At 45.1% G+C, this 24,067-nt stretch overlaps 1 protein-coding gene across 2 annotated transcripts in view; it reads left to right on the top strand.

Annotated features, from left to right (window-relative positions):
* Window positions 1-9,843: 9,843 nt before the first annotated feature.
* Window positions 9,844-24,067, top strand: part of LOC135383246 (S-antigen protein-like) — a 39,968-nt gene continuing 25,744 nt past the window's right edge. The window contains exons 1-4 of one of the 2 annotated variants that reach the window (XM_064612788.1): window positions 9,844-10,197; window positions 13,900-15,427; window positions 15,786-15,872; window positions 22,136-22,216. In XM_064612788.1, the coding sequence (XP_064468858.1) occupies window positions 10,063-10,197; window positions 13,900-15,427; window positions 15,786-15,872; window positions 22,136-22,167 (1,782 nt within the window). In that variant the 5' untranslated portion in view covers window positions 9,844-10,062 and the 3' untranslated portion in view covers window positions 22,168-22,216. Of the gene's footprint in view, window positions 10,198-13,899; window positions 15,428-15,785; window positions 15,873-22,135; window positions 22,217-24,067 lie in introns of those variants that run through there. The other variant, XM_064612787.1, reaches the window with a different exon arrangement.

The following is a 24,067-nucleotide window of genomic DNA, read 5'->3' as shown; positions in this document are numbered from 1 at the left end:
TATCCCAGTATAAAGCCATCGTTCGACCTAAGCTGAAGTATGCATCTTCTGGGATCCAGGTGCAGGTAACGCTTACTAACTCCCTCGAAACCATCCATCACAGAGCTGCGGGTTTCATTCTCGGGAACTATCAACGTACCGCAAGTGTCGATTATGTGAAAATTAACCTTCAGCTAACTGATCTTGCGGTACGCTGGAAAACTTCCCGACGGTGCCTCTTTCACAAAATCTATGACCAGAATGACTCGCTGCGAACTAACCATATTCGTCTTGCCACATACATCTCCCACCGCACCAATCATCGCCAAAAAGTGCACATACCCATATCGCATACTACAGGCTTCGCCAATTCCTTTGCTCCCCGCACAAGCAAGGATTGGAACCACCTTCCTGGTTGTCTCATATCAATTTCATGCATTAATATATTTAAAACTGTTGTCTGTGATTATGTTACCCAAGTGATAATTTTCTAGCATAGCAAGATCTTATTACTATCATGCTGCTGTATCACTATCGTGTTGTTGTAACCTTTTTGCAATCCACTCCCCTCTGGAATGCTTCTTGCCGTGAGGGTAAATAAATAAATAAATAAAGTACTGGAAGGAAAACTGAAAATATCCCAGTTTGAAAGTTACTAATAACACCACCATCAACAGTATCAGCAAGACTGTTCACCACACCGTGTGTAATAGCTGACAAAAACGCAGTAGATTAGTCCCTGAGCGTGTGAGAACGCTAGTGTTTTTTCAATAATAATCCGCAATCTACATTCCTTCATATATGGAGAAGAGCCCCTTGATAACGCGGTCCGCCCCTGGGTGGGCCGTGTCTTTTACTGGTTCGGCCGATAAAAACGTCGACGGGGCAGTACCGCTTGCGGTACTGTTCCGGGAAAGAATTTTTCTTTCGCCTTTAAAACTTCGAGCAGTGTTTCCTTGTCTGTTCATTTGCATTGCTTTGGACCAAGTTCAGGCAGGAACTCTTACATTACAAGTTTAAAAGTAACATGGCTTAACTTTATCTTGTTTCTTAGTTTCATGGAAAGAATTCAGACTCGAGAGTTTATGTATTGGCTGCAGTCGATGAACAACAAGTTCAATAAATTACACTTAAGAAGAAGTATATGAGTATGAGTTCTCCTGAGAGTAGGGTACATCAGTAGTGGTGCTTAAGGTAACAAAAAATGAAATGATATCAAATGAAAGTGAACTATTATTCTTCATTCTTCATCAGCCAAATATATCAAGTTCGGCTTCAGAACACTGTCCAGCAGAAATGCCATTTCCCCCTGGCTGTATAAACTCCCTTTTAAGAAGGGATTCGAAAGATTCGAGTTTCGTAAGATTCGTGGATTCGTAGAACCTTACTTGGATTCGTATTCGTGTTCGGAAAATTCTGGGTTTGTCCCATCCCTAGTGATATGTTTAGGAGTTTCCATGTTCATCATGCAATGCTGCCAGCGGTGCCCTCAGTGAGGCCCGCTGCTGTCAGTGTAACTCATTTCGTTCCGCAGTTCACTCGGCCGGGGTTGACTCAACAATGGCTGAGAAAGCTAATGAGCATTAAAGGGAATGTCGCAACCGTCGTGGTCGACTCCGAAACTACAATCTTGGGAAAGAAGAGAGTTGTAGAAAATCCAACGAGGGGGGGGGGGGGGGTGCGTATAGTAGTAACTGGTTGTCCTTTCTTCCGTGTTCGCTCCTCATCACATCAATTTCCATTGTAAGTGGTTGTCGTAGCTTTTACTAGCATGTAGTAACGTGCAAGGTAGTATGTGTAACTGTGGGGGGAGGGGAGGCTGTGAATTTTCTACGTTTTCAAGCCGCAAGGTGGTAATGGTTGCTAAGTGTCTCATCACTATACGTTTCAAGGCCTCAAGCTGGTACAATAACGTTTTTCTGTTACTCTGCAGCTCGAAAAAAAAAAACACACAACAAGGTACATCAGGCAACCAATCATTTATTGAACTTCCGGTCCTGTTCGACTCGTTTGACTGAGCAGCGTTCCGCAGAGTGCGGTGTGGGGTGGGGGTGGAGTGACGCTGATATAAACCATTGAAATAAACACTAAGAAAGTAAATTACTTAAAGTGGACTCCGGAGCAAAATCACCACAGAGGTTGTGGCATACCCGTCTTTAGGATGTCAGAAACACGCGTACGAAATATCTCGTTCCAAAACTGTGCAGATGTTATTCAAGCGAATTTATTACGAAGCGAGCGCTTCGTCCATGTGAAACGAGAGGTCACTGAAAGCAACGCACTGCCGATATCATCAGGCATCCCGCAAGGGAGAATTCACATTTCGAGGCAGACGCTGGGTGACGTCACGGTACCCTCCTCCGGACAAACCGTCGTAGTACGGAGCACGGTTTCGGTTTGCTATTGCCATCATTTGGAAAATGCGTGCGACTGATGTATTCGGGATCGAGGGGGTGGTCCCTGTTTGGTATGATGCTCACCTAAGTGTTTTCGAATCCTTGCGAAGTCTCCCTTTTAAAATCGAACTCCCAAAATAAATATTTCAAAATGAATAATGTAAATATAAACAATGTCAAAATAAGCTCGAAAAATATACTACGCAAAATCAGTGCGTCGAAATAAATCTTTCAAAATCCACCCTCTCGAACTCGTGGGAAGCCCAAGCTTCCTACGTCCGCGTCGGCAAGTAGTACGCTATTCACTCCCGGTATGAGCATTCATCTGTGAAATCGGATTGTGTTCACATTCTCCGTGGCTCCGCATATTAGTATTTCTACTCTAAAGGAGAACAGTAAAGAAGGGGACGGATTTGAACCGTCAGCTATACACAAAAACGCGATTCAAGGAATGGGCGCCGCCATTAGTGCTGCTACCCCGTAGTAGTCACAGGAACTGTGCACATATGGACTGCCATTCGCCGATTTCCTTCATTTTCTCATGTGTGTTTTCGTTCATTTTCGTGTGTGTTCTTGTTCATTTCATGCCGGTACATTTTCTCCCGCTTGGTAACCAGTGTAGAACGGATATCGCTTCTGCAGCACTCCTCACGTGAACAACTGTGCATATCGCACGCGGAAGCAAGCAATGGCAATCTTCTTTTTCCTTGATCTCTCGAACGTAAATACGCTACTCAGATGTTTATCCGGTGACTAGTTATATTGAATGTTACGTTATCGTCAGTCATACGCATTGAAGACGGCGGCCACGAGCATTCATCCCAATGGGAAGAGCGATTTTGGCACTTCACCTCTGTGGTGTCATCGCTCGTAACGACACTAAGGAGCGCACGCAGACTAGTGGTTTGAGAGTAATGCGACAAGGTCTACAGCTTGGACCCACGTGTAGCCGTCCACGCATTCACAACTTTCACTTGCCATGACTATACGTAAGCAGCGTAACACTGAGATTTTTCGAGAAAACAAGGGAACGAACAAACAAACGTACAACATTAATCCCTTTATGCCATGACGCCGTCCTGTTTGTAGGAATAACATTGTTCTGTTAGCTCAATGCAGGGATATATGCGTTATTCCATTGTAATCACACGCATCGTGGTTTGCACTTTCTCAACTGAATATTTCGGTTTGCTCACCCGTTACTGTAAAAACATAGGTAATTATGATTAATACGTTAATAGAGAATGTCAACAATGCGGATATCGTTGATCGGAAGATCGTGTTCCTATAAACTAGCCTACCGCAGAGTTTCCCGCTAGGCCTAACTCCGCGTATATGATTTATTTTGGGGAAAAGTAACGCCATGCTTTCCCTTTCCCGCCTCGATCCTGGAACAACACTGGCGGCCGCTGCATGTGTGGGTATTCTACGGCTGCAATTGTTGCTTCAAGCTCGCGGCGGCAAAGGTCAAGGATGGCGGTGCTTTCCCAGTCCAGTGACTTCTGGCACTGGTGTTCAGTACACGCTGTTGAATGTGTCACTGCCTTTGAGATCATTATACCCGAATTGGAGATTGGCTCCTTCTGCCAGGGAGTCGCTATACGAATATGCTACGGGTTAAGAGATGGAACAACATAATGTGACGCAAAAGATGCAAAAAAAAATGACAAAAATGTAGTAGAAAATCAATGCCGCACCTGTACAACCATAATATCCCTTTTGACACTTCGAAGTGCAATAGGGATGTGTATGTCATACGACCGTGCGAAGCTAACAGAATAAGGAGGCACTTCTGCCTGGTATCATGCTATAGCTGCATATAAAATGTCAACTCATGTGAGTGCTAATCCTTTTTGGTGTGGTAATATCACACAACAGCAAACCATCTAAGTACGAGGTGAAAAATGCTTGAAGCGCAGATATACAGTCATGTCTCGCTAATCCGGATTTCAGATATCCGGAGAACTCGTTATCCGGACTATATCACCGGGAACGAAACTGCTACCATTGGATTGTGCCTCGGTTATCCGGTATTCATTATCCGTATCCGGACAGCAAGTACGGGGAACGATCTTCCAGGACAAAGGTCATTCTGATTCGCTTAGTCGGAGAAGTGTCAACGTCCTCTGTCCCTGGTATTTGCTGTATTCGCACTGCTCCGGAAAAGGGCCACATCTCACCGTGGTATTCTGTACTGTTTGACTCCCCTTTCTTCAGAGATCACTCCCTTTTGGTGTGTGCGGACACACGATAAGCGGAACAGGTGCCCTGTTCCCACCGGGAGCAAGCAATCCACATGTGAACGTCGATGTCCAGGCAGTCCGAAAGCATCGTTTGTTTGTTTGTTTGTTTGTTTGTTTGCAAGGAAAGCATCGTCTTTTGGCGTATGCCTAAGATATTTGCAATAAGACAAAAAACATGTATGCTGGACCAACTTTCTGCGACATTACTCTTCTTTGAACAGCAGGGCGATGCAGCGTGTGCCCGTGGCTGTTACCAAGATTCTGTCACACGCGTGCCTGCTAATTTCAAGCAGCTCAGTTCGCATGAATTTCTGAAGTAACGATCTTTTACTTGTTTCCTTTTCTGGAGCTATTAAGAGGTCTCCCAAATTTTCAGGTTTCCCCGGAAGTTTGCTTGGTTCGGTTACCCGGACGAAAACGGACGACTCCCAAGGTGTCCGGATGATCGAGACATGACTGTATATATATATATATATATATATATATATATAATTGAGTGTTTACGTCGCGAGACAATTGAGTTGAAGCGTAGAGAAATCTAAGGTCAAGTACTAGTTTTGTATCCTTTCACTGCTCATAGATATTTATGGAGTGTACTAAATCTGTACAGTCATCTGTGCTCTGCGACATGATTCCAGCTTACAGCATAATGATCTACATGTGGCAAAGTAAAATAAAGTAAAATAAAGGCTCATTTATAGCCACACTAAAAACAAAATTAGAAAGGAACAAACACAGAGAGTACTCACAGAGCCTTTAAAAACCTTCTGGCTGTAATTTCATCAGCAATGGCAGTATACAGAATTGTCCAACCGCAGTACAGTGTAAGTGAATAGAGCAAACACAACAAACGACAGTGCTGCCGTGGATTTGTGGAGAGAGGCTACCACAGCTGGTCAAATTGTAATAGTAATGCCAGCATTGAACATCCGCACCTTAGCGCACTTAAGTAATCCAAGTAGACTTCCTGGCGCTAGAAACATGCGTGGCAGATCGCGCGCAATTTTCGTAATTGTGCATGAGCCTAATGGTGGTAAAACCGTTTTGGTAGGACTCTGTGCACTCCTCACGATCTGTACGTGTATTCTTTTTAAAATGCCACTACATGGGTAAATTTCATGCCTTTAGAGCCGTACGAAATCTATGCCATTGTATCCTACGTCTTTCACACTACATTATTCCGAAATATTATATATCATAACATGAATGTCTAGTTTTCGAAAGCATGACGTCATAGAGTGCGCGCTTTGCCACGCGTCTGGCAACATTGGCCCTTGGTTTCTGTCTTCTCACCACAGATGCTGGCAGTCTCCCAACTCAGGGCGCAGAGTGGAGACCTGTATGTGCGCGTGCAGTTACTCGGAGACAGACCACGGCCATCTCTATAATACACGACCATAACACTCGCACCTAGCCCCAGCGCCGCTGGTTTAGTTTCTCCAACCGGCCGCCGCATGCTTGTGGCGGTGAATGCGGGACCCTCGGCAGACGACACATGTCATGCGGATACCGTCGCTGCCATCATTCGCGTTTGGTTTTGGCTAGTTTTCACATGTGGTCGGCATCTTCAGTGCATTGATTTGTCAGACGTGGGACGTGATGGTGTACTGCACCGTAGTGAGTCAGTTAGTTAGTGAACCAGATCCTATTCCTGTGGCGGTGCAACACGAAAGCAACTTTCGACGTAATTCTCTTGAAGACTTCAGCAAAGCTGGAAAGTGAACGACGAAATCGTGGGCGTCTTTGAAAGGGATGAACTTTGTGCCCTCTTCAAAGATGTTGTTAGGAAGGTGACAGGGATCCTTGAAATGAAGAGCTCTGTAATCCGCATGGGACAGCTGCATATCTCTGTGGAGCTTTTGCATGTAAGACGCAGAGTCCGAAGATAGCACGCAGACGTCTTTCAAGGGTTTTTCCAGCACGTGGAGCACAGACTGCAGAAACATTCCGATGGACAACGCGTTGCAGTGAGCGAGAAACCACAAGTCGGCCATAAGAGTTATCCGTCCATGGAGGTTCCTGTCATAAAAAGTCACAAGCACAGCAACTGCAGGACGACCACGAAGCTCCTGTGTTTCGTCAACTGTTACCGAGGTTGACAGTCCCCTGACGAAATCCTTAACAGCGTCCAAATTTTCATTAAAAATATCTTGCAAATATTTTTTGTACATCTGATCTCTAGAAGGCAGCGTACGCGCTGCTGGGCACATAGTCCGGAACAAATTTCCAATAGGACCCTCCGCTTGCAATAAAGGAACTCCTGCATGGCACAGCGCTCTGCAGAATCGGTGAAAAGTCATGTCCTTTTCTTCCTGGTTGTGACGGTGCCTTGTGATCGATTCTTACAGCGATGCTTGGTAGGAAGAATGTACTCCTGAGTACGAGAATATGTTAATAACATGTCGAAATGTAAGTGCGTCTAAGAAACAGATCCTGTCTTTCACTAATTAGTCGAGTTCAATAAGTGCTGCAAGGAATGACCGGAAGGCGTTCGCTCACCTTGTTCGTTACGAGGAGTCTTCAGATTCACGTGACGCCGCGATTGCACATGCTCCGATATGCACGCCGCACCTCTTCCACAGCCCACATTAACTGTCACGCGAAAATACTTGCATTAAAATTAAAATTGTTGCATTAAATACTTAAATACTTGCATTAAAATTGTTATTTGTCGCAACGCGATCTAAGACAGAGCTCACCGAGCATTGTTGGAACACAGATCAATCTTTTGACTACGCGAATGCTTTGACCTTAGCCAGGGAACAAAGGTGGGGCCCCAGGAAACTGCTTGAGTCATGGCACCTGCGAGGAGAACCTTCGGTGTGTAATACCAATCGCGGCCCCCTCCCTGAAGTGTTCGCCGACCTGGTTAAGTAATCCGCTGGTTGCGGTCGCCTCTCATTTTGCTTTCAATGATGATGTCCCCCGCATGGGGGACGAAACGTCTGCATTAAAATTGTTATTTGTTGCGTCAAGCCGGTGTGCAATTTCGTTGTTTTCTGATCATGACTTCTCCTGGCTTCTGGAATATTTTTGCGACAATACTTGCATACGACAACATCTTCCTTGCCTGAGGGTTCAAAATCTTGATTTTCCCAAACGTAGTCCGAGGCCCTCTTCATTTTTCTTCCTACCTCGGCTGCCGCGGAAAGACAGAACTGCCGTACGTGGAAAGTGGAGGTGCCTGTACTGTCGTAACCTCTCCACTAATCAACTAAAGGCCGGTGACCGAGATTCTACATGACGTCACGTCCCTAAAAGGTTCACAAGCGCATTGGGGCACCTACAATGGCAGAGGAATGAGATTTCCACCACCGCACACGATCCGGGACAAAAGGATTGGCCCTGGAACACTCAGTGTGGTCGCAGGTCATCCAACCATCGCAAATACCAAAGAAAAGAAGCGTAATAAAGGAAAGATTGCTTGCCATGTTGGAATTTTAAGCTGGGCACGTGCAGCAATTTATCTGTCATGGTTCTTGGAATGTTCCTGTGTATTCCATGTTTTTCAATTAAAACCGAATGTGGGAAAATTTAACCGGCGTATGTTTTTCGGGAGCCGGAAAAAATGTCCCCGGAAAAAATGCCCCCTGTCGAAAGGCTACCGGGAGTTCCCGAAAGAAACAAAATAAGAGTGTTGAGGTTAGGCTCTCATGGTATTTAAACTGCAGTTTGTTGCAACACGTTTACTGAGCATCCTGTCATTATTAATGCTTATTCTGTGCTGTGACATGGGGGTCAACGTATTTCCAAGCAATAAGCTGCAGGTCCCCGTGTCCACTGTGGTGAGGTTACCCGGAGTTTCCCCAAAAAACAAAATCGGGGTGTTGAACAAGAGCAGAAAGTTGGGCTTGTTGGTGGGATAGCATACTGCAATATTTGGGGACGCGAAAGACGAGGTCATAAGGTACAGACAGAACAGGCGTCAGAACAGAACGTGCGACTGAACAGAACGGGGTGTTGAGGATACGATCACATGGTATTGAGGCCGCAGTTTGTTGCCGTACATTTATTGAGCGTCCTGTCATTGATCATGCTTATTCTGTGCTGACAAGGAAGGGCCAACGTGTTCCAAGGAGTAAGTTGAAGGTAAGCCTGTTCACAATTACCGTCTAAGGCTTCATTTACTGTCGCATTTACATGGTGATACTCACAGAAGTCTGCTTTAATTCACGAAGAAGCAATAGGAATACCGCCGAAAAAGCGTGTAAGGCTGACGACAGTGAATCTGCAAATGCGGCATCGGAATCTTTGTATGCAGTACACACCGGGAGAGAAGAGCCTGGTGCAATTTCTTCGCGGCATTGGACCGACGACACGGTTTTAACGTCAGCCGAACACATGTGGATCAGGAAGTACGTGAATAAATATAGAATTGCAGAAAAAAATAAAGAAATATAATGGGGGGCATTTCCTTCTACTCGCCTCACCATTGTTTCGTGCCTATTGAGAATAATATCCTTTATTCGCTCTTGTAACTTACTCTATTCCACCCGCAGTTGTAGGTATGTAGTTGAATTTTAAATGCCTTCTTTGGTATGACCAAATCAAAGTCGGTGCATTGTTTTGCGCTATAATCCTACCTGAGGGGCTGGGAACGCTGACATTTTTTCCGGGGACATTTTTTCTTACACCCATCTTTTCCGATGTTTTTCGATTAAAGCCAAAACGCGGAACCCTTATTATACGACATGAAATGAATGTTGTTTAATTGTCCGTAATGACCCAATGAGGAAAACTGTCATAGGGAGAAACGCGTGAAATCTGCATAAAAATGGAAGCAACATACAAACTCGACTAGTTGGAACAGATGTCGTCCAAAGGAGCACACCAGCATTAGCCTTAGGGTAAATTACTTGATTCTTTACACCACGAAGAAATATAGGTCTCAGCTTGGGCAACACATTCAAGAACGGCTCGTACAGTGCTCGACCAAGGGTTGCGTAACACGCTCCGGCGCATTCCTTCCTCAAAGTGACATGCTAGCAGCGAACGGTACCGCACGGGCTTGCGAACAGCTGGCTGAGCTACCTAAGCACATGTCTGAGAGTCTGTACGGTCCGATTCGCTGCTAGCGTGCCACTCGGACGAAGAAACGCGCTCGAGCGTGTTCCGTAAACTTTTGTTCAGCACTGTACGACAGCTCAACTGAGCTGTCGTACGTGCCGTCCCTTTTGAAAGTGTTGCCCAAGCTCAGGCTTATATGCCTTCATTTATGTCTTTTACCAGCAGGCCTGCATTTATGCTCTGTGCATCTGCCATATTCTATACACTGCCCTCTAGTGGCGGTACATGATTACTTTTCTTGACCAATTTCAAGAGGGCAGCCTTTCGATAGCCATACGGAAGACGAAGAAGCGTTCGTGATCAGTTGTCCAGGCATTCGTAATCCACGTATTCGCTGGTGATTCAACTTTGTGGTATAGCTTTTTACGCAGTCTGTTATGGCCGATGCCCCTGAACCTCCTGCTGGTCCAAGGAAAAGGCGCAAGGCCATGTTCCAGGACCCTGACGCCCCATCTCTTCCTTCAACGTCTTCCAGCAAAGACTCCCTAGACGCTACCACCACCACAACAAAGGTATATGAGTCATCGTAGGTGCATTGTAAGTAGTACGGTGCTTGACCATAGTAAGTGGAACAGTTGCGGCCGCCTACTGATCCTAAGGCTGCAACTTCGAACCCGACTAATGACGCCAGTAATTTGGTGGATGGTATATCCTGGAGTTTTTATTACCTCTATGATGCCCCCTTAGGGCATCATTATGAATGATCTATAGATTCAGCGAAACAGTCATAGCTCTGTCATCACATTCCGCTACCTCGTTAATCAGCGAATGTTTGGACCCTCCTGTTGAAGTAAAAGCTTCCACTTTATTATTATGATTGGATGTTGTCCCGTACACAGGCTTATTACCTTTTTTTATCAAGAGGAAATAAACATTACAGAAAACAGAACGCCGTTTTTCTCCTCCTACGCATGTGATTCTAGACCACACAATTTTATAATTCTTGTATCTTTAGATTCGATGTATAACGACTACGCAATATTTCACTTTTAAACACGCTCACAAATTTTTAAAAGCCAGAATCCCGTCTACGGAACTACAGCGGTTTTAGTAAACGTGAGCACTGCCACCTCACTTCTTTGACGGTGAACTTTATTCAAGGTGTGTCCCTCGACCACTGCAACAACGACACGTGCAAGCAGTTCAATTAGCAAGCAGCATTCCCTGCCTAGTGTAATCTGTGCTGAGTGTGTGTTGAATGTCGTCTAGTTGACCTACTTACCTGAAGCTTAAGTACTTAGGATCTTCGACTCGCATATGCATGCATATGCAATGCATATGCACAATGACTGGACATAGCTTTTCATCGACGCTCACTTGTGTACGTTGGTTACACACAACCATATGGGTAGTGGGAACGGGTTATCCAATTTCGAGGCTGTCGCATTACTTCACCTCTGCTTCATTTCTTTGCTTGATCAGGGGAACCGAGTATGACCTACTGACCTATAGGGGTGTCTACGGTCATTTCAAGTCCTTCTGTCCTTGAACAGATGTACACAGCACGTATGTTTTTACGCCCTTTTGAGTGTGAGGTGGGCACACCATAACCCACACCCATTTGAGTGTAACAGTTAGTAGGCGTAATGAAATACACCTACCTCTCAGGGTGTACTGTACAGGACCTTCAAACTCTTGCACTTAAAAGGGTGTGGGCTATGGCACACACCCACACTACCTCTGAAATGGTGTAACATCTACTCAGCGTATGTGCGGCTAGTTGGTCTACGCTGGTAATTGGAGGATACCCTATAACTGACTCAATGATTCAAGTTTTGGTGCAAATCAACACCCTCAACGTGTGCAGATTTGTTTCCGTAGTGAGTGTATCATGCATATCAGCCAAAGTAAATGCATAACATGAAAATGTAATGTATTGTGTTCTCTCAGTATAGCACTTAACAAATGGTGCCATGTTGGACCTATATACGGTCTGATATACAGATAAGGATATACGCGCTTAAGTTGAGAGATCAATTTGAAACATCACATAAATGGGATGACGAACCACAGCTCACTTAGAAAGGCATTTCCTTTCTAAGAGAAAACAGATACTATATACATTACCTCTGTTGCGGTCGTCTGCAAGTTCGACAGCCCTGCTCGCAATCGAGTCAAAAGCAAGGGTGAGATGAATTTTAATTTCATTATATATATACACACACACACGAAACAACAACACTGAATTGAGGAATTGCTTGGTGTATCAGCTCACCATCAAGAAAACATTTGTGTTTCTTAGTGACCAGCTCCCGTGGCATAGTGGTTAGGATGATCTCTTTCCACGCCGAGTCTGGGAGGTGACACGGGTTCGAATCCTGTCACCGGCTGTGCTGTCTGAGGTTTTCCCTGGGTTTTCCGAAGACTTTCCAGACGAATGTCGGCACAGTTCCCCCTGAAGTCGGCCCAGGGCGCATACTAACCTCTCTGTCTCCCACTCCTTCCTGCTGTCCTCTCTCCATCTGTCCACACCTGTACGCCGCTCATAGCCACAGTTGCTTCGCGGCGCTAACACGAAAAAAAAAATGTTTCCTAGTGGTTTTGGTATAAGGGAAAATTAAGACTCAATGTACACGCCATCCATATTCCACAATAATGTTTAACTGTTTGCAATAAGGGAAAACACTCTTAAACAATTGCATTCTTATTACTCCCTTAGTACGCTCTTAACACACCAATGTAGACGCGCACACAAAATTCACACCCATTTATGAGAGGATCAGCTTAGAATGGGTGTAATATGAGCCATCTGGGTGTATACTGCAAAATGCACCCCTCTTACACTAACATAGGTGTAAAAACATTTAGTGTGATATAGTGCAGTTTAGAGTCAAATCAAACCCAGCATATGAACATAGCGCTGTCACTTTATGTTCTAAATCGCTCAGAGTCACCAAGCATTCTAATAAATGTGCAGCTAATTATTTTATTGAACTGGATCATTAGACAGTGGTTTCGCCATAACTGCATATAGGTGTAAGCAAGTAGCAGTTTCTATTCCGTTTCGTATTCGTTGAAGTCGATGACTCGAGACAAAGCCGTGACTCTACGTTGTAGAATATCTGATAATTCTCAGACGGTCTCGACTTCGCTCCTATACAGTAGCGACGTCACAAAGTGGCGCCTGGCACGAAAAATGGCACCGTAGCGCCGAAGGGGAACGTGCACATGCGACTCATTTTTCTTTTACAACGGTAGCTGTATCAGAGACGTTTTGCGGAGTTGACGGTGAGTATGACGGCCGTGGCAGAAACGAAATGATGTCACAATATCACATCGCGCACTAGATGCCTCCGATTATATCAGACCACTTACTGCACTGCCGTTGCCCGGCGCTGTAGTCAGTCTCATTGAAAGGATAGTGAAACAAGCCGAAGGCTCTGCGCTTGTTTCCATTGTATGAGGCTGTTCACAATTGGGGCAGCCATGTACAGGGCACACGCCATCCGTAGATTGCGCAGCTCTGCTGCTCCTGAGTGGCATCCTCCACAAAGTGAACTATAACGAGAAGTCGCGAGAGGACAGAAGGCCCGGAGATGAGACAACGCGGAGCGCAGACTATGAAGAGAAGGCGAGATGACCCAGAAGTGCTGAGTCCAAAGTATGCAGGCGAGAAAAGTCGGAGATGAGACAACGGCAAGCAAGTGTGAAAAGCAGTTGTCTATGTAGTTTCTAATAATTTGGGTTAACGTCGCGAGACAACGGAGATCATGAGCGACGCCACAGCGGTCGCTCTCTGGATTGCTTCTGCCCACCTGAAGGTTCATTCACGTGCGATCAACGCTCACCACACCGCACCCTGTATTCACGGCACCACCGTCCCTCGCGTAAGACTGCGTGTCTACGCAACTTGTACCCTCCCACCAAGTTGCTGGCGTCCTCGGCAGGGTTCGAACCCGCGGTCTTGGGGTCAGAAGGCTAACACGCTACCGACTGAACTACCGAGGCCGGTAGTTGTCTGTGTGCATGTTCTGGTGCACCACTGCGCAGAAGATGATACAGCTATCGCTGTCACTCGGCACATTGGGAGCAAAAAGGCTTTTCTTTACATCAAGTACGCGTACATAGTAAACGAAATTTTTTCAAAGATATAGCTCAGTTTGTCGCTGAAGAGCCATATGACCATTCATGATGTCGTATATTATAATAAGACGACTATTGAGTAAATATTGCTTAGTGCACAACGCCTTTAACAGCTGTAACACATTTTATAGTCCGACGGAGGCAGTGAGAAAGGCGACGGTGGCCCACCAAAGAAAGCTGGCATGAAGAGGAGAGGAGGACTTAAATTTGCTGAGGCTCCAGAAGAAAATAAAGAAACCAAGGGCAGCGGATCGGAAGGTAGTAAGGCATCCGACAAGGAACACACGGACGACGTCCCTAAGCCCGCAGGTGATAAGGGCAGCGAAGCAAAGAAGCCCAAGAAAGGCGGCCTGAAGTTTGAAGAAGACCATGGTGCCAGTAAACCAGCTGATAAGCCACGAAAGGCCGAAGGACCCAAACCCGACGGCGATAAAGGCGGCGAAAAGCCGGAAAAGAAAGATAGTGAAGGGAAACCAGGTGAGAAAAATGCGGACAAAAGTGGTAAAGGAAGTGATGACAAAAAGTCTACGAAGCCAAGTGTAGGGAGTGAGGCTCCAAAACACGATGACAAGAGCGGCGATAAGGGCAGCGACAAGGGTGCCAGTACCGTTAAAAGCCCAGAAGGTGGTGATAAGGATCACAAACATAAGGATAAGGGTGCGTCCGACAAAAAACCGAAGTCTGAAGCTGGACCGAAACCTGTCGTTGGCGATAAGGCATCAAAAGCTGACAAGAAAGTGGAAGAGATCCCGAAGCCCGAAATTAAGACAAGTACCGAGGGTTCAAAAGACGTTGGCAAAGCGGGCGAGAAGAGGTTGACACCTGGAGACAAGGGAGGTGGGAAGACACCGCCATCTGGAGAAAAGGGTGCAGACAAAAGTCCGAAAGAAGGCGGGAAAGGAGGCGACAATAGCTCAAAACATGGGGATAAGGGAAGCGAGAAAAGCCCAAAGCCTGGAGATAAGGGCCCGAAAGAAGTCCATAAAGGTGGAGACAAGAGTCCTAAAAGCGGGGACAAGGGAGGTGATAAAACTTCTAAGTCTGGAGATAAAAGTCCAAAAGAAGTCCCTAATGGGGGTGACAAAAGTGCTAAGGGCGGGGATAAAGGAGGTGAGAAAAGTCCTAAATCTGGAGGTAAAAGTCCGAAAGATGCTGCTAAGGGAGGGGACAAGCATGCGAGTAAAGGCGTCGATAAAAGCCCAAAAGAAAGTGGTAAAGGCGGTGACAGTAGTCAAAAACCCACAATAAAGGGTGACCATAAAACCTCAGCACCTCCTGGAAAACCTACAGCGAAGAGTCAGAAAGCCGGCGACGAAAGTGCTTCAAAGAGTTCGAAATCAGTTGACAAAGGTGGCGCGAAAACTCCACCCACAGGTGCAAAAAAGGATGAACACAAGAAGGGTGATGGAAAGCCCGCGCAAAAGGAGAAAGGAAAAGAAGCAAAGTCTCCTGCACCAGTGCACAAGCAGAGCACTGCTAAAGCGGACCAAAAGGACAGTAAGCCTGCCCCTTCAGGGAAGCCACGCTCAGCGCTGTTCACGGCAGCGGGACCCAAAAGCCCGTCGTCTGGCAAAGGACAGCCATCTCAAGCCAAGCCGCAGGGGCAGGTGAACCTCGCTTTCAAAGACGACCACGACGGGCATCCTGTCCCACCGCCAGGTAACCATGCTTGAGACATACGTTATTGATGCCTGCAGCAGTAGAGCCGTCCCGAGGTGAGCTTCTGCCGACGGCAGAATAAATGTGAAGTCCTCGCCCACCAGAAGCTCTGTCAACGAACTAGTAATGAAAAGAAGAAAAAAAAAATCACCTGATCTGCATTTCAGACCTAGAAAATTATCTTGATTATCGCTTTGTTGCCCAACCTAGCCCCTGAAACCTCTCGTCGGGCGATCCTGCTGGGGGAACGACAACCAGGGTGGCATTCCCTCTCGCCCTGCTCCTTCCCCTCCCCCTTCGGAACGGCTCTATGCTGTGTGACATGCGTTAGCTGAGACATGTCATCTCTGTCACCTAGGGCATCCTCCACCAGGCAGTGACGTTTCAAAGGGTCCAAACCCTTACGAACTCAAGTTCAACAAAAAATATTATAAGAATATGTCAGGTAAGTCTCCGATACGATCGACTTATACACACCGCGTTCATTACACAGCTTGGAGCGATTGAGCAAAAAAAAAAAAAAAACTATGATTGACGCCAACATAATAAACGTCAGGTGAAGGATATCATAAACTAAGCAAGAAGCTGTTTCCTGAAGGAATCTTCAAAGAAATAACTCTTACAGCAATAAGCCGTGTATATGTGTAAGAGTTTTTAGAGTAACAGGGGGAAAGCAGGTCGGGTCTGTCTTTTAACAACTCAACTCTTCACACTAGAGCGAATGTCACGGAAAGTGCAACAGTGTCACAGCAACAGTGTCCCTAAAATCTTAGTCGCATAAGTTACAGTGTTGATCGGGTTCACTAAATTCGCCCGAAGCACCCCAATAGAAGTACCGTAACCGCTGTGTACTACCGTTCGTTTACTGAGTTTGATGGAACCGTACACATCCCCTTGCACTTTAGATTGTTGATGCTGAAGGAAATGGCTCTGGGGGATATTTGAAGAGCAGAGTATGTGATGACCAGTGTTGTACCCGCTACCAAATCTAGGTATCGTAATACCGCTACCAGCTGCATTATAGCAAAGTAGTGCAATACACTAGCGTCGCTATAAATTTGAAAAATGAACGAGATACTGCTACCACTACCAAATAACAGTAACGTAAATACTATACCGCTACTTATCCGCTACCGTACCCTCCTCTATAATTACTGTACGATTACTCTGCCGACTTACCATACGCCTACCATTCCGATTACCGTATAGGCACCTTGTCGAATGTTTCTAAAGACGGTGGAATATTTAAGTTCCTTCACATAGCTGGCATATAGTATTATGTGTACCACTACCTACAGCCAATATATATTATTTCCTATTGATCTTGACCTTGAGATGATAAGCATTTTAGACACAATTTAATGCACAAAGAGCATGTGTACATTTAATAATTTTCCCTAAGAATGTTTGAAGCACACGACGATTTTCCTGCAGTGATAGTATTTTGTCCGAGGTATCCGCAGATCCCAAGCTCAAACTCTTCCGTTTGCTTCCTGCCGACTGATTGAGTCTGATGAAGCGCCTGAACTGCCATTTTAGGCGACCACACATCGAGTTATCAATAAGTGGCTACCATGAGGTGAAAATATCAAACGAAGTGCACAATGTTTAATGCATAGTGCATTTAGTACATAATGCTTAGGTCTCACATGACTTAGGAGTTAATGTTGTTGCCTACCCCCTGCTTCCCTTCTTCCGGCCACATGACGGCTTCCCTTACAAAGGGTTTGACTATAAGGAAATCTACGTTTAATCCGCTTTTCCGGGAGTTTGAATTCCTCAGTAAGAGTCTACCCGTGCGAGTTCATCTCCGTAATGAAACATTTAGAGAGAGTAAAATATCATGCAGGGTTTCCCTGTGGGTAGCTTCATTTTAAATCGAAGAACGTGTGAAAGTCGTATATTTGAATTCGCCCAGAAAAAATATAGTCCCCTGTGACCGTAGTTCTGCCTTCTTAGCATTAACTCGCACGACAGCACTCATAGCGCGCGTATGTGCACTGCCTCAAGCACATGTGTGGAAGAATAGTGAATATGCGCACGTACGTACGCACACGTCGTGCGTGCGACTCCAATGAAAGTGCGTAATAGCAAGTTCAAAGCGCCCACGAAAGTATTGCCCTGCGTCTCCAAAGGAAAAAATAAACATACGTACCATAAGTGCAAAATAAGTACACAATGCAATATCTGGGCAATAAATTACAAAGGAAAGACTATGAAGCAAAACGCGCTCGCAAACATACGAAGAGCGCCTTTGTGTGGAAAAATAGCTCCACGGAAAGGTAGCCCTGCGTCTGAATCAAAAAGAGAAAAGGCACCTTATCAGCAGTGCAAAGTACAGGTATAATTCTTCCCCTGTGGAGTAAATCGTGAAAAATCTTCTGGCTTTTTAGAAATAATTAAGATGGAACATGCAAAATTTTCGCGTACACTCGTGGTTTTGCGATACTAGGCGGACAAACAATGCACTTAACCCAGTCACTTTATATCATGTGAAAGGTCATGTCTAAAGCTATCGGATGATGCTAATCCAATGGTGGCAGTCATCACCTGCAGGGGTCTTGCAGTGGGCAGATTTTACGTTTTTCGAAACTTTCGTTTTTCATTCTTTTACCAATGAAAAGGATGTGACTTTCACACTGCCTGCAGGACTGGCGGCAACCTGAAACAAAAGCTACGATGTTACCAGTGGATAAATATATTTACGAAACGCTTCGTTTCTTCTCACTGATTTGTCGGTATGTTCGTCGGGCTTCTCGTCAAGGGCGCATATAGGCAACTCATGTACTCTCCCACGGTTTGGATGAGCCTAACGGAACTGGGAGACCATCGGGTAAACGTAAAGTGATGCTCTGGGAAAACTGCAGCAAGCTCACGCAGTGTGGTCATTGATTTCTCCGTCAGCGGGACACCTGTAGGAAAGAAGAGGTTGAAGGAAGCGTGCTCGTGGGTGGGGCGCGCAAGGCCGCAGCGTCGTGGACCCTGCCTGACAAAAAATATCGCTGCGCGTCCCTCACGTAAAAATAAGAGATTGTCTCACATGGCGTCTCAAGTAGAGATATGACGCCACCGTTTCAAAAATAATCAAGGAAATCGAAGGTGGCATTTTTGAGAAAAGTGAGATGCAACATTGGCAATTTTCGCCTACCATGTGCGATTCTCAAGCTAATAACACAGAAACCACTGGGCTGAGAAAAATTAGCTCTTTCAACGTCCTATCGAATGGCACTAAGCTTGATGTCCTCAGACGTTCCATGATGAAGCAAATTGGTAACAAAGTTTGGCCTTTTTGAACGTTTACGCCAAGTTTCGCATTTTTTAACAGAAAATCTGTGGCCCTAAAAGTTCTGTGGGTGGCTGTCGATAGTGTCTATGGTGCAGCCTGTAATCACAAAAAACCTCCAGTTCCTAGGCATAAAAGCAGCGGTGCTAGATCCCGTCAAAGTCTGTCCAGAAGAAAGCGCGCTCAAGCAGCCTCAGACTTTCCTCCTCTCCCACGCGGAAACACGAGCGTCGCACGTGGCGCGATTTGCGTCGTTTGAGCTGTCCTCTAACATATATTTTTTTTCTGGGCGAATTCAAAAATACGACTTTCACACGTTGTTCGATTTAAAATGAAACTACCCTTGTACATGTCAAACGCTGTCAACAATCAACTGTTTAAAGGGCTAAACGCATGGAGCGTTTTTCCGACGTTTTCAGGACGCGCGCACGCTCGGCGTGCTTGTGACCTCATAAAAATCAGTTTTTCAACGCGCGCGGAGGGCGTACGCCGGAATCTGTCGACTACAGATATTCGCGCGCGTCTGGTTGCGTTTTCCGAGAAGTAGACAGAACCATGGCCGTCGTGCGGCAGACAACGTGGCGTATGAGCAGCTCGCATAAATTTTTGGGACATTATCCATCACACTAAATTTACGTGAACATTTTAATGGTACCTGGAATGAAGGAACGCAGGAACCACAGGAAAGAAGAGCAGCTGCACGTTCTAACAGATATTTGTGGTCGACGAATATAACAACAGTGGCGCGCGTCACTCGCTCCGTACGCGTCCCATGCGTTTCGGGTGGTCGCCTCGCTGGCGTTTCTTCGCCGCGTGTGCAAGGCCATGGCGTACGCGCGACGTTTTGACGCTGAGAAAACGTCCAATGCGTTTCGCCCTTTAAGGTTAAATGCTGGTGTACCACCACCAAGCAGGTGAGCAAAGAGCAAGAATAAGCATGTTGGCGTACACTGGCTCCCGGATAATAATAATATTCATTAATTTTGGGTAGCTCATACACCCACAGTGTAGCGTATGTGGGTATACGTGTGGAGTGCAATGAATGACTATGGCGATATCTCATTGTGTTTCCGATATGTTTTCGTATTCCTGTTCCAAAAGACACGATACTTTGTTTATCTGCTCAGAACAATACATTTGCAAAACACGGTCACACTACAGGTTTTCCCGCTCATATTAATCCAAACGCAAAAAGCTTAATCCAGGCGCCATCTATTTTAGTCCCATCGCCAAAACATTAATCCAAGTGCCATCAGATTTAGTCCAGACGCAAAAACTTTAATCTGATAGCCATTTGAATTAATCCGATTGCAAAAAAAAATAATAATCTGGGCGCTATCTAAAATAATCCGGGTGCCATTTCATTTAATCCGACCATTTCTTAGCTTTGCTCAAGAATATTTAAGAAGAGAAACATCAAGAATAATCAGTTAGTGATAGAAATGATTAGTTCGTCTTATGACATGGCGGTGTTATAGGTACACATTATAGGTACACATTATAGGTATATAGTGGCATACCGTGGTATACCGTGGTGCTTTACGGCATATAATGGTACGCTTGGTACATGGCCGTGCTCAACAGCATATAGTGGTATATTTGGCACATTGCCGTGTTTTATGGCATATACGGGTATGTTTAATACATTATCGTATTTTACGGTATGTAGTGGCATAGTGTGAGAGATTATCGTGTTTTATGGAATATCGTGGTGCACTGCGGCCCACTGTTGTTTTGCGGTACGCGGCGGTATATTCGGTACATTGCCGTGTTTTAAGCCATGTAGTAGTATATGTGGTACATTATCGTGTTTTACGACATATATCGGTATGTTTGGTACATTACCGTGGTTTACAGCATATAGCGGTATGTTTGGTACATTACCGTGTTTTACGGCATATAGCGGTGTTTTGTACATTGCCATGTTTTAACGCATATAATAGTATATTTGGTGCGTTATCGTGTTTTGCGGTCTATTGCGGTATACCATGTCAGATTATCGTGTTTTACGGCATATAGCGGTATGTTTGGTACATTACCGTGTGTTACGGCATATAGCGGCGTATTTGCTACATTCACATCTTTCAAGGCGTATAGGCGCACCAAATATATATATTTGGTGCGTTATCGTGTTTTACGGTCTGTTGCGGATAGCGGGGTAGATTATGGTGCTTTACGGTGTAGAGTGGTGCACTTGGTACACTACCGTGTTTTACGGTATATAGTGGCGTATCTGGTACATTGTCGTGTCTTACGGAAAATCGTGGTATGTTCGGTACATTACCGTGTTTTACGGCATATAGTGATATGTTCGGTGCGTTACCGTGTGTTACGGCATATTTATTCGAAAACCTTTAACCCGAAAAAGTCATTTCTAAATCCTGCAGCCATGAGAGACAGCTAGCCTATGCCTTCGAACTGTTGACTGTTTCGGAAGCTGTATGCCGTAAAACACGGTAATGTACCAACCGCACCGCTATATGCTGTAAAACACGGTAATGTACCAAGTATACTACTACATGGCGTAAAACACGGCAATGTACTGAATATACCGCCGCGTACCGCAAAACGACAGTGGGCCGCAGTGCACCACGATATTCCATAAAACACGATAATCTCTCACACTATGCCACTACATACCGGTAAAATACGGTAATGTATTAAATATACCCGCATATGCCACAAAAAAAGGCAATGTACCAAATATACCACTATATGCCGTTGAGCACGGCGATGTACAAAGTGTAGCATTGTATACCGTAAAACACGGTAATGTACCAAGCGTACCATCATATGCCGTAAAACACGATAGTCTACCACGGTATACCACTATATACCTATAATATGTACCTATAACACCGCCATGTCATACGACGAACTAATCATTTCTATCACTAACTGATTATTCTTGATGTTTCTCCTCTTAAATATTCGTGAGCAAAGCTAAGAAATGGTCGGGTTAAATGAAATGGCACCCGGGTTATTTTAGATAGAGCCCAGATTAATTTTTTTGCAATCGAATTAATTCAAATGGCGATCAGATTAATGTTTTTGCGTCTGGATTAAATCTGATGGCACTTGGATTAATGTTTTGGCGATGGGACTAAAATAGATGGCGCCTGGATTAAACTTTTCGTGCTTGGATTAATATGAGCGGGAAGACCTGTAGCTTTGCAACTGATTGTATGTTATATGCAGTATGTTATACACACCTGTTTGTTTCGTACACGTGAGCTAAACAGTTCTAAAATGCACAGAATAGCAAAAATGATATTGGTTGTTATTCAATTTCGCTTAGCTTATAAAAGTTAGCAATCCAGGAATGTATAAGCTTTTTCTCTCTTTTTCTTTTTTGTTGTCCCAGCCTCTGTTTTCACGTGACCACCTCGTATGTTTGAGATGCCAGGTCTTTATCACTTTTGCAGACTACTGCAAGGCAAGAAAGCTCGTACGTTAAAGGCATTGTGACAGTTGGTTTCCAGCTTTCCCAGATAAATACGAAAAACGATTCTATCACCCGACATCATCCGTTATTCAAGTTTTTAGGTCCATGACATGAGCAGGTACGGCGAAAAACGGCCCCGAAGGAAGCGACATTGGTGACGTCACACAGGAGCAGCGAGAGAAGACGCGCGTCTCCCAAGCCAAGAATACTCAAAATGCCCCGGAAATGGAAAAATCAAGCTGAAAACGTATTAGATCGTGAAAACAATGCTAAATAGCGTTTTTAGAGCGATTGGCGACGTGGAGAATACGAATATTCAAAATGCGCCGGAAATGGAAAAATCAAGCTGAAAACGTCTTTGATCGTGAAAAGAGTGCTAAATAGCGTTTTTAGAGCGATTGGCGACGTGGAGAATACGAATATTCAAAATGCGCCGGAAATGGAAAATCAAGCTGAAAACGTCTTTGATCGTGAAAAGAGTGCTAAATAGCGTTTTTAGAGCGATTGGCGACGTGGAGAATACGAATATTCAAAATGCGCCGGAAATGGAAAATCAAGCTGAAAACGTCTTTGATCGTGAAAAGAGTGCTAAATAGCGTTTTTAGAGCGATTGGCGACGTGGAGAATACGAATATTCAAAATGCGCCGGAAATGGAAAATCAAGCTGAAAACGTCTTTGATCGTGAAAAGAGTGCTAAATAGCGTTTTTAGAGCGATTGGCGACGTGGAGAATACGAATATTCAAAATGCGCCGGAAATGGAAAATCAAGCTGAAAACGTCTTTGATCGTGAAAAGAGTGCTAAATAGCGTTTTTAGAGCGATTGGCGACGTCGAAAATACGAATATTCAAACATGCGCCGGAAATGGAAAAATCAAGCTGAAAACGCTTAGATCGTGAAAACAGGGGAGAGGGTTCCGTGAGGTCACACCGTGGGTCGTCGTTTTTGGCTGCGGCTATTTTCCGAACCACTGTAGCGAGAGGAAACATTCTTTTTTTCACGGTGTTCTCATAATCAGTACGATGCATATATATTATGCTTCAACACATCAGAGAAAGTGTCGCAACACCTTTAATAAAGAGCAGCTTCAGTGCTTTTGTCACATATAAAAGTTAGTGAAATTGAGGAAGATCGTCACATCAGTCTGCCTCATTAACACGTAACTAAAAGGAATGACAAGAACAAATAGAAATTCTGCTTCATCGCTCTGTCACTTTTTCTCTGTGTGTTCCACGACTTCCGTATTATGAGAAGTAGCGGTAGCGAAGGCGGAGTCCGCCGCTACTCGTATTTGTAGCGGAAATACCTTTTCTGCAACCAATTTAAAATTTAGCGCAATCGCTACTCCGCTACCGAAAAAAAAGTAGCGAATATGAGTAAAGGCGGAGATTTGGACAAGTTGGTACATAACTACGTAAAAGCAGCTCAGAGGGGACGCGAAGGGGACACGAAGAAGAAACAGTCCAGTTCATCCAGTTCGTCCAGTACAGGTGAAATGTTATTTATGATATTCCTCTGACGTGCGGGAAGTCATATGTTGGGCAGACAGGCCGTTGTCTGAATGACAGGCTGCGCGAACTCTCACGCTCCCTACGAACCCACACAGGCAGCATCCTGGCCATGCATTGTCGCGATTGCGGATGCCGACCTCGTTTGGAAGACACACGTGTTCTTAAGAGCTAGTCCGAGAGGCTCGCCAGGGAAATTTACGAAGGAGCACAAATTCACAATAGAGGCGAAAGATGTGTCAACAAGCCTTCAGTGGACCTGCTGTACAAAGATATTGGTCACCTTCAGAATTGTTCTTGATTGTCCTCCTTCTTGTTCTTCTCCACTTTTCGGTTTTGGCTCCCTTTGGGAAGCAAAGCTTCAGTTGCTAGTCAGCGCTGTGTGTGTGCACTTGTTATTCGTG

Source organism: Ornithodoros turicata, chromosome 2 (genome assembly GCF_037126465.1).
Source record: "Ornithodoros turicata isolate Travis chromosome 2, ASM3712646v1, whole genome shotgun sequence".
In the NCBI taxonomy this organism is placed as follows: domain Eukaryota; kingdom Metazoa; phylum Arthropoda; class Arachnida; order Ixodida; family Argasidae; genus Ornithodoros; species Ornithodoros turicata.
This window is presented reverse-complemented; position numbering and strand designations above follow the sequence as displayed.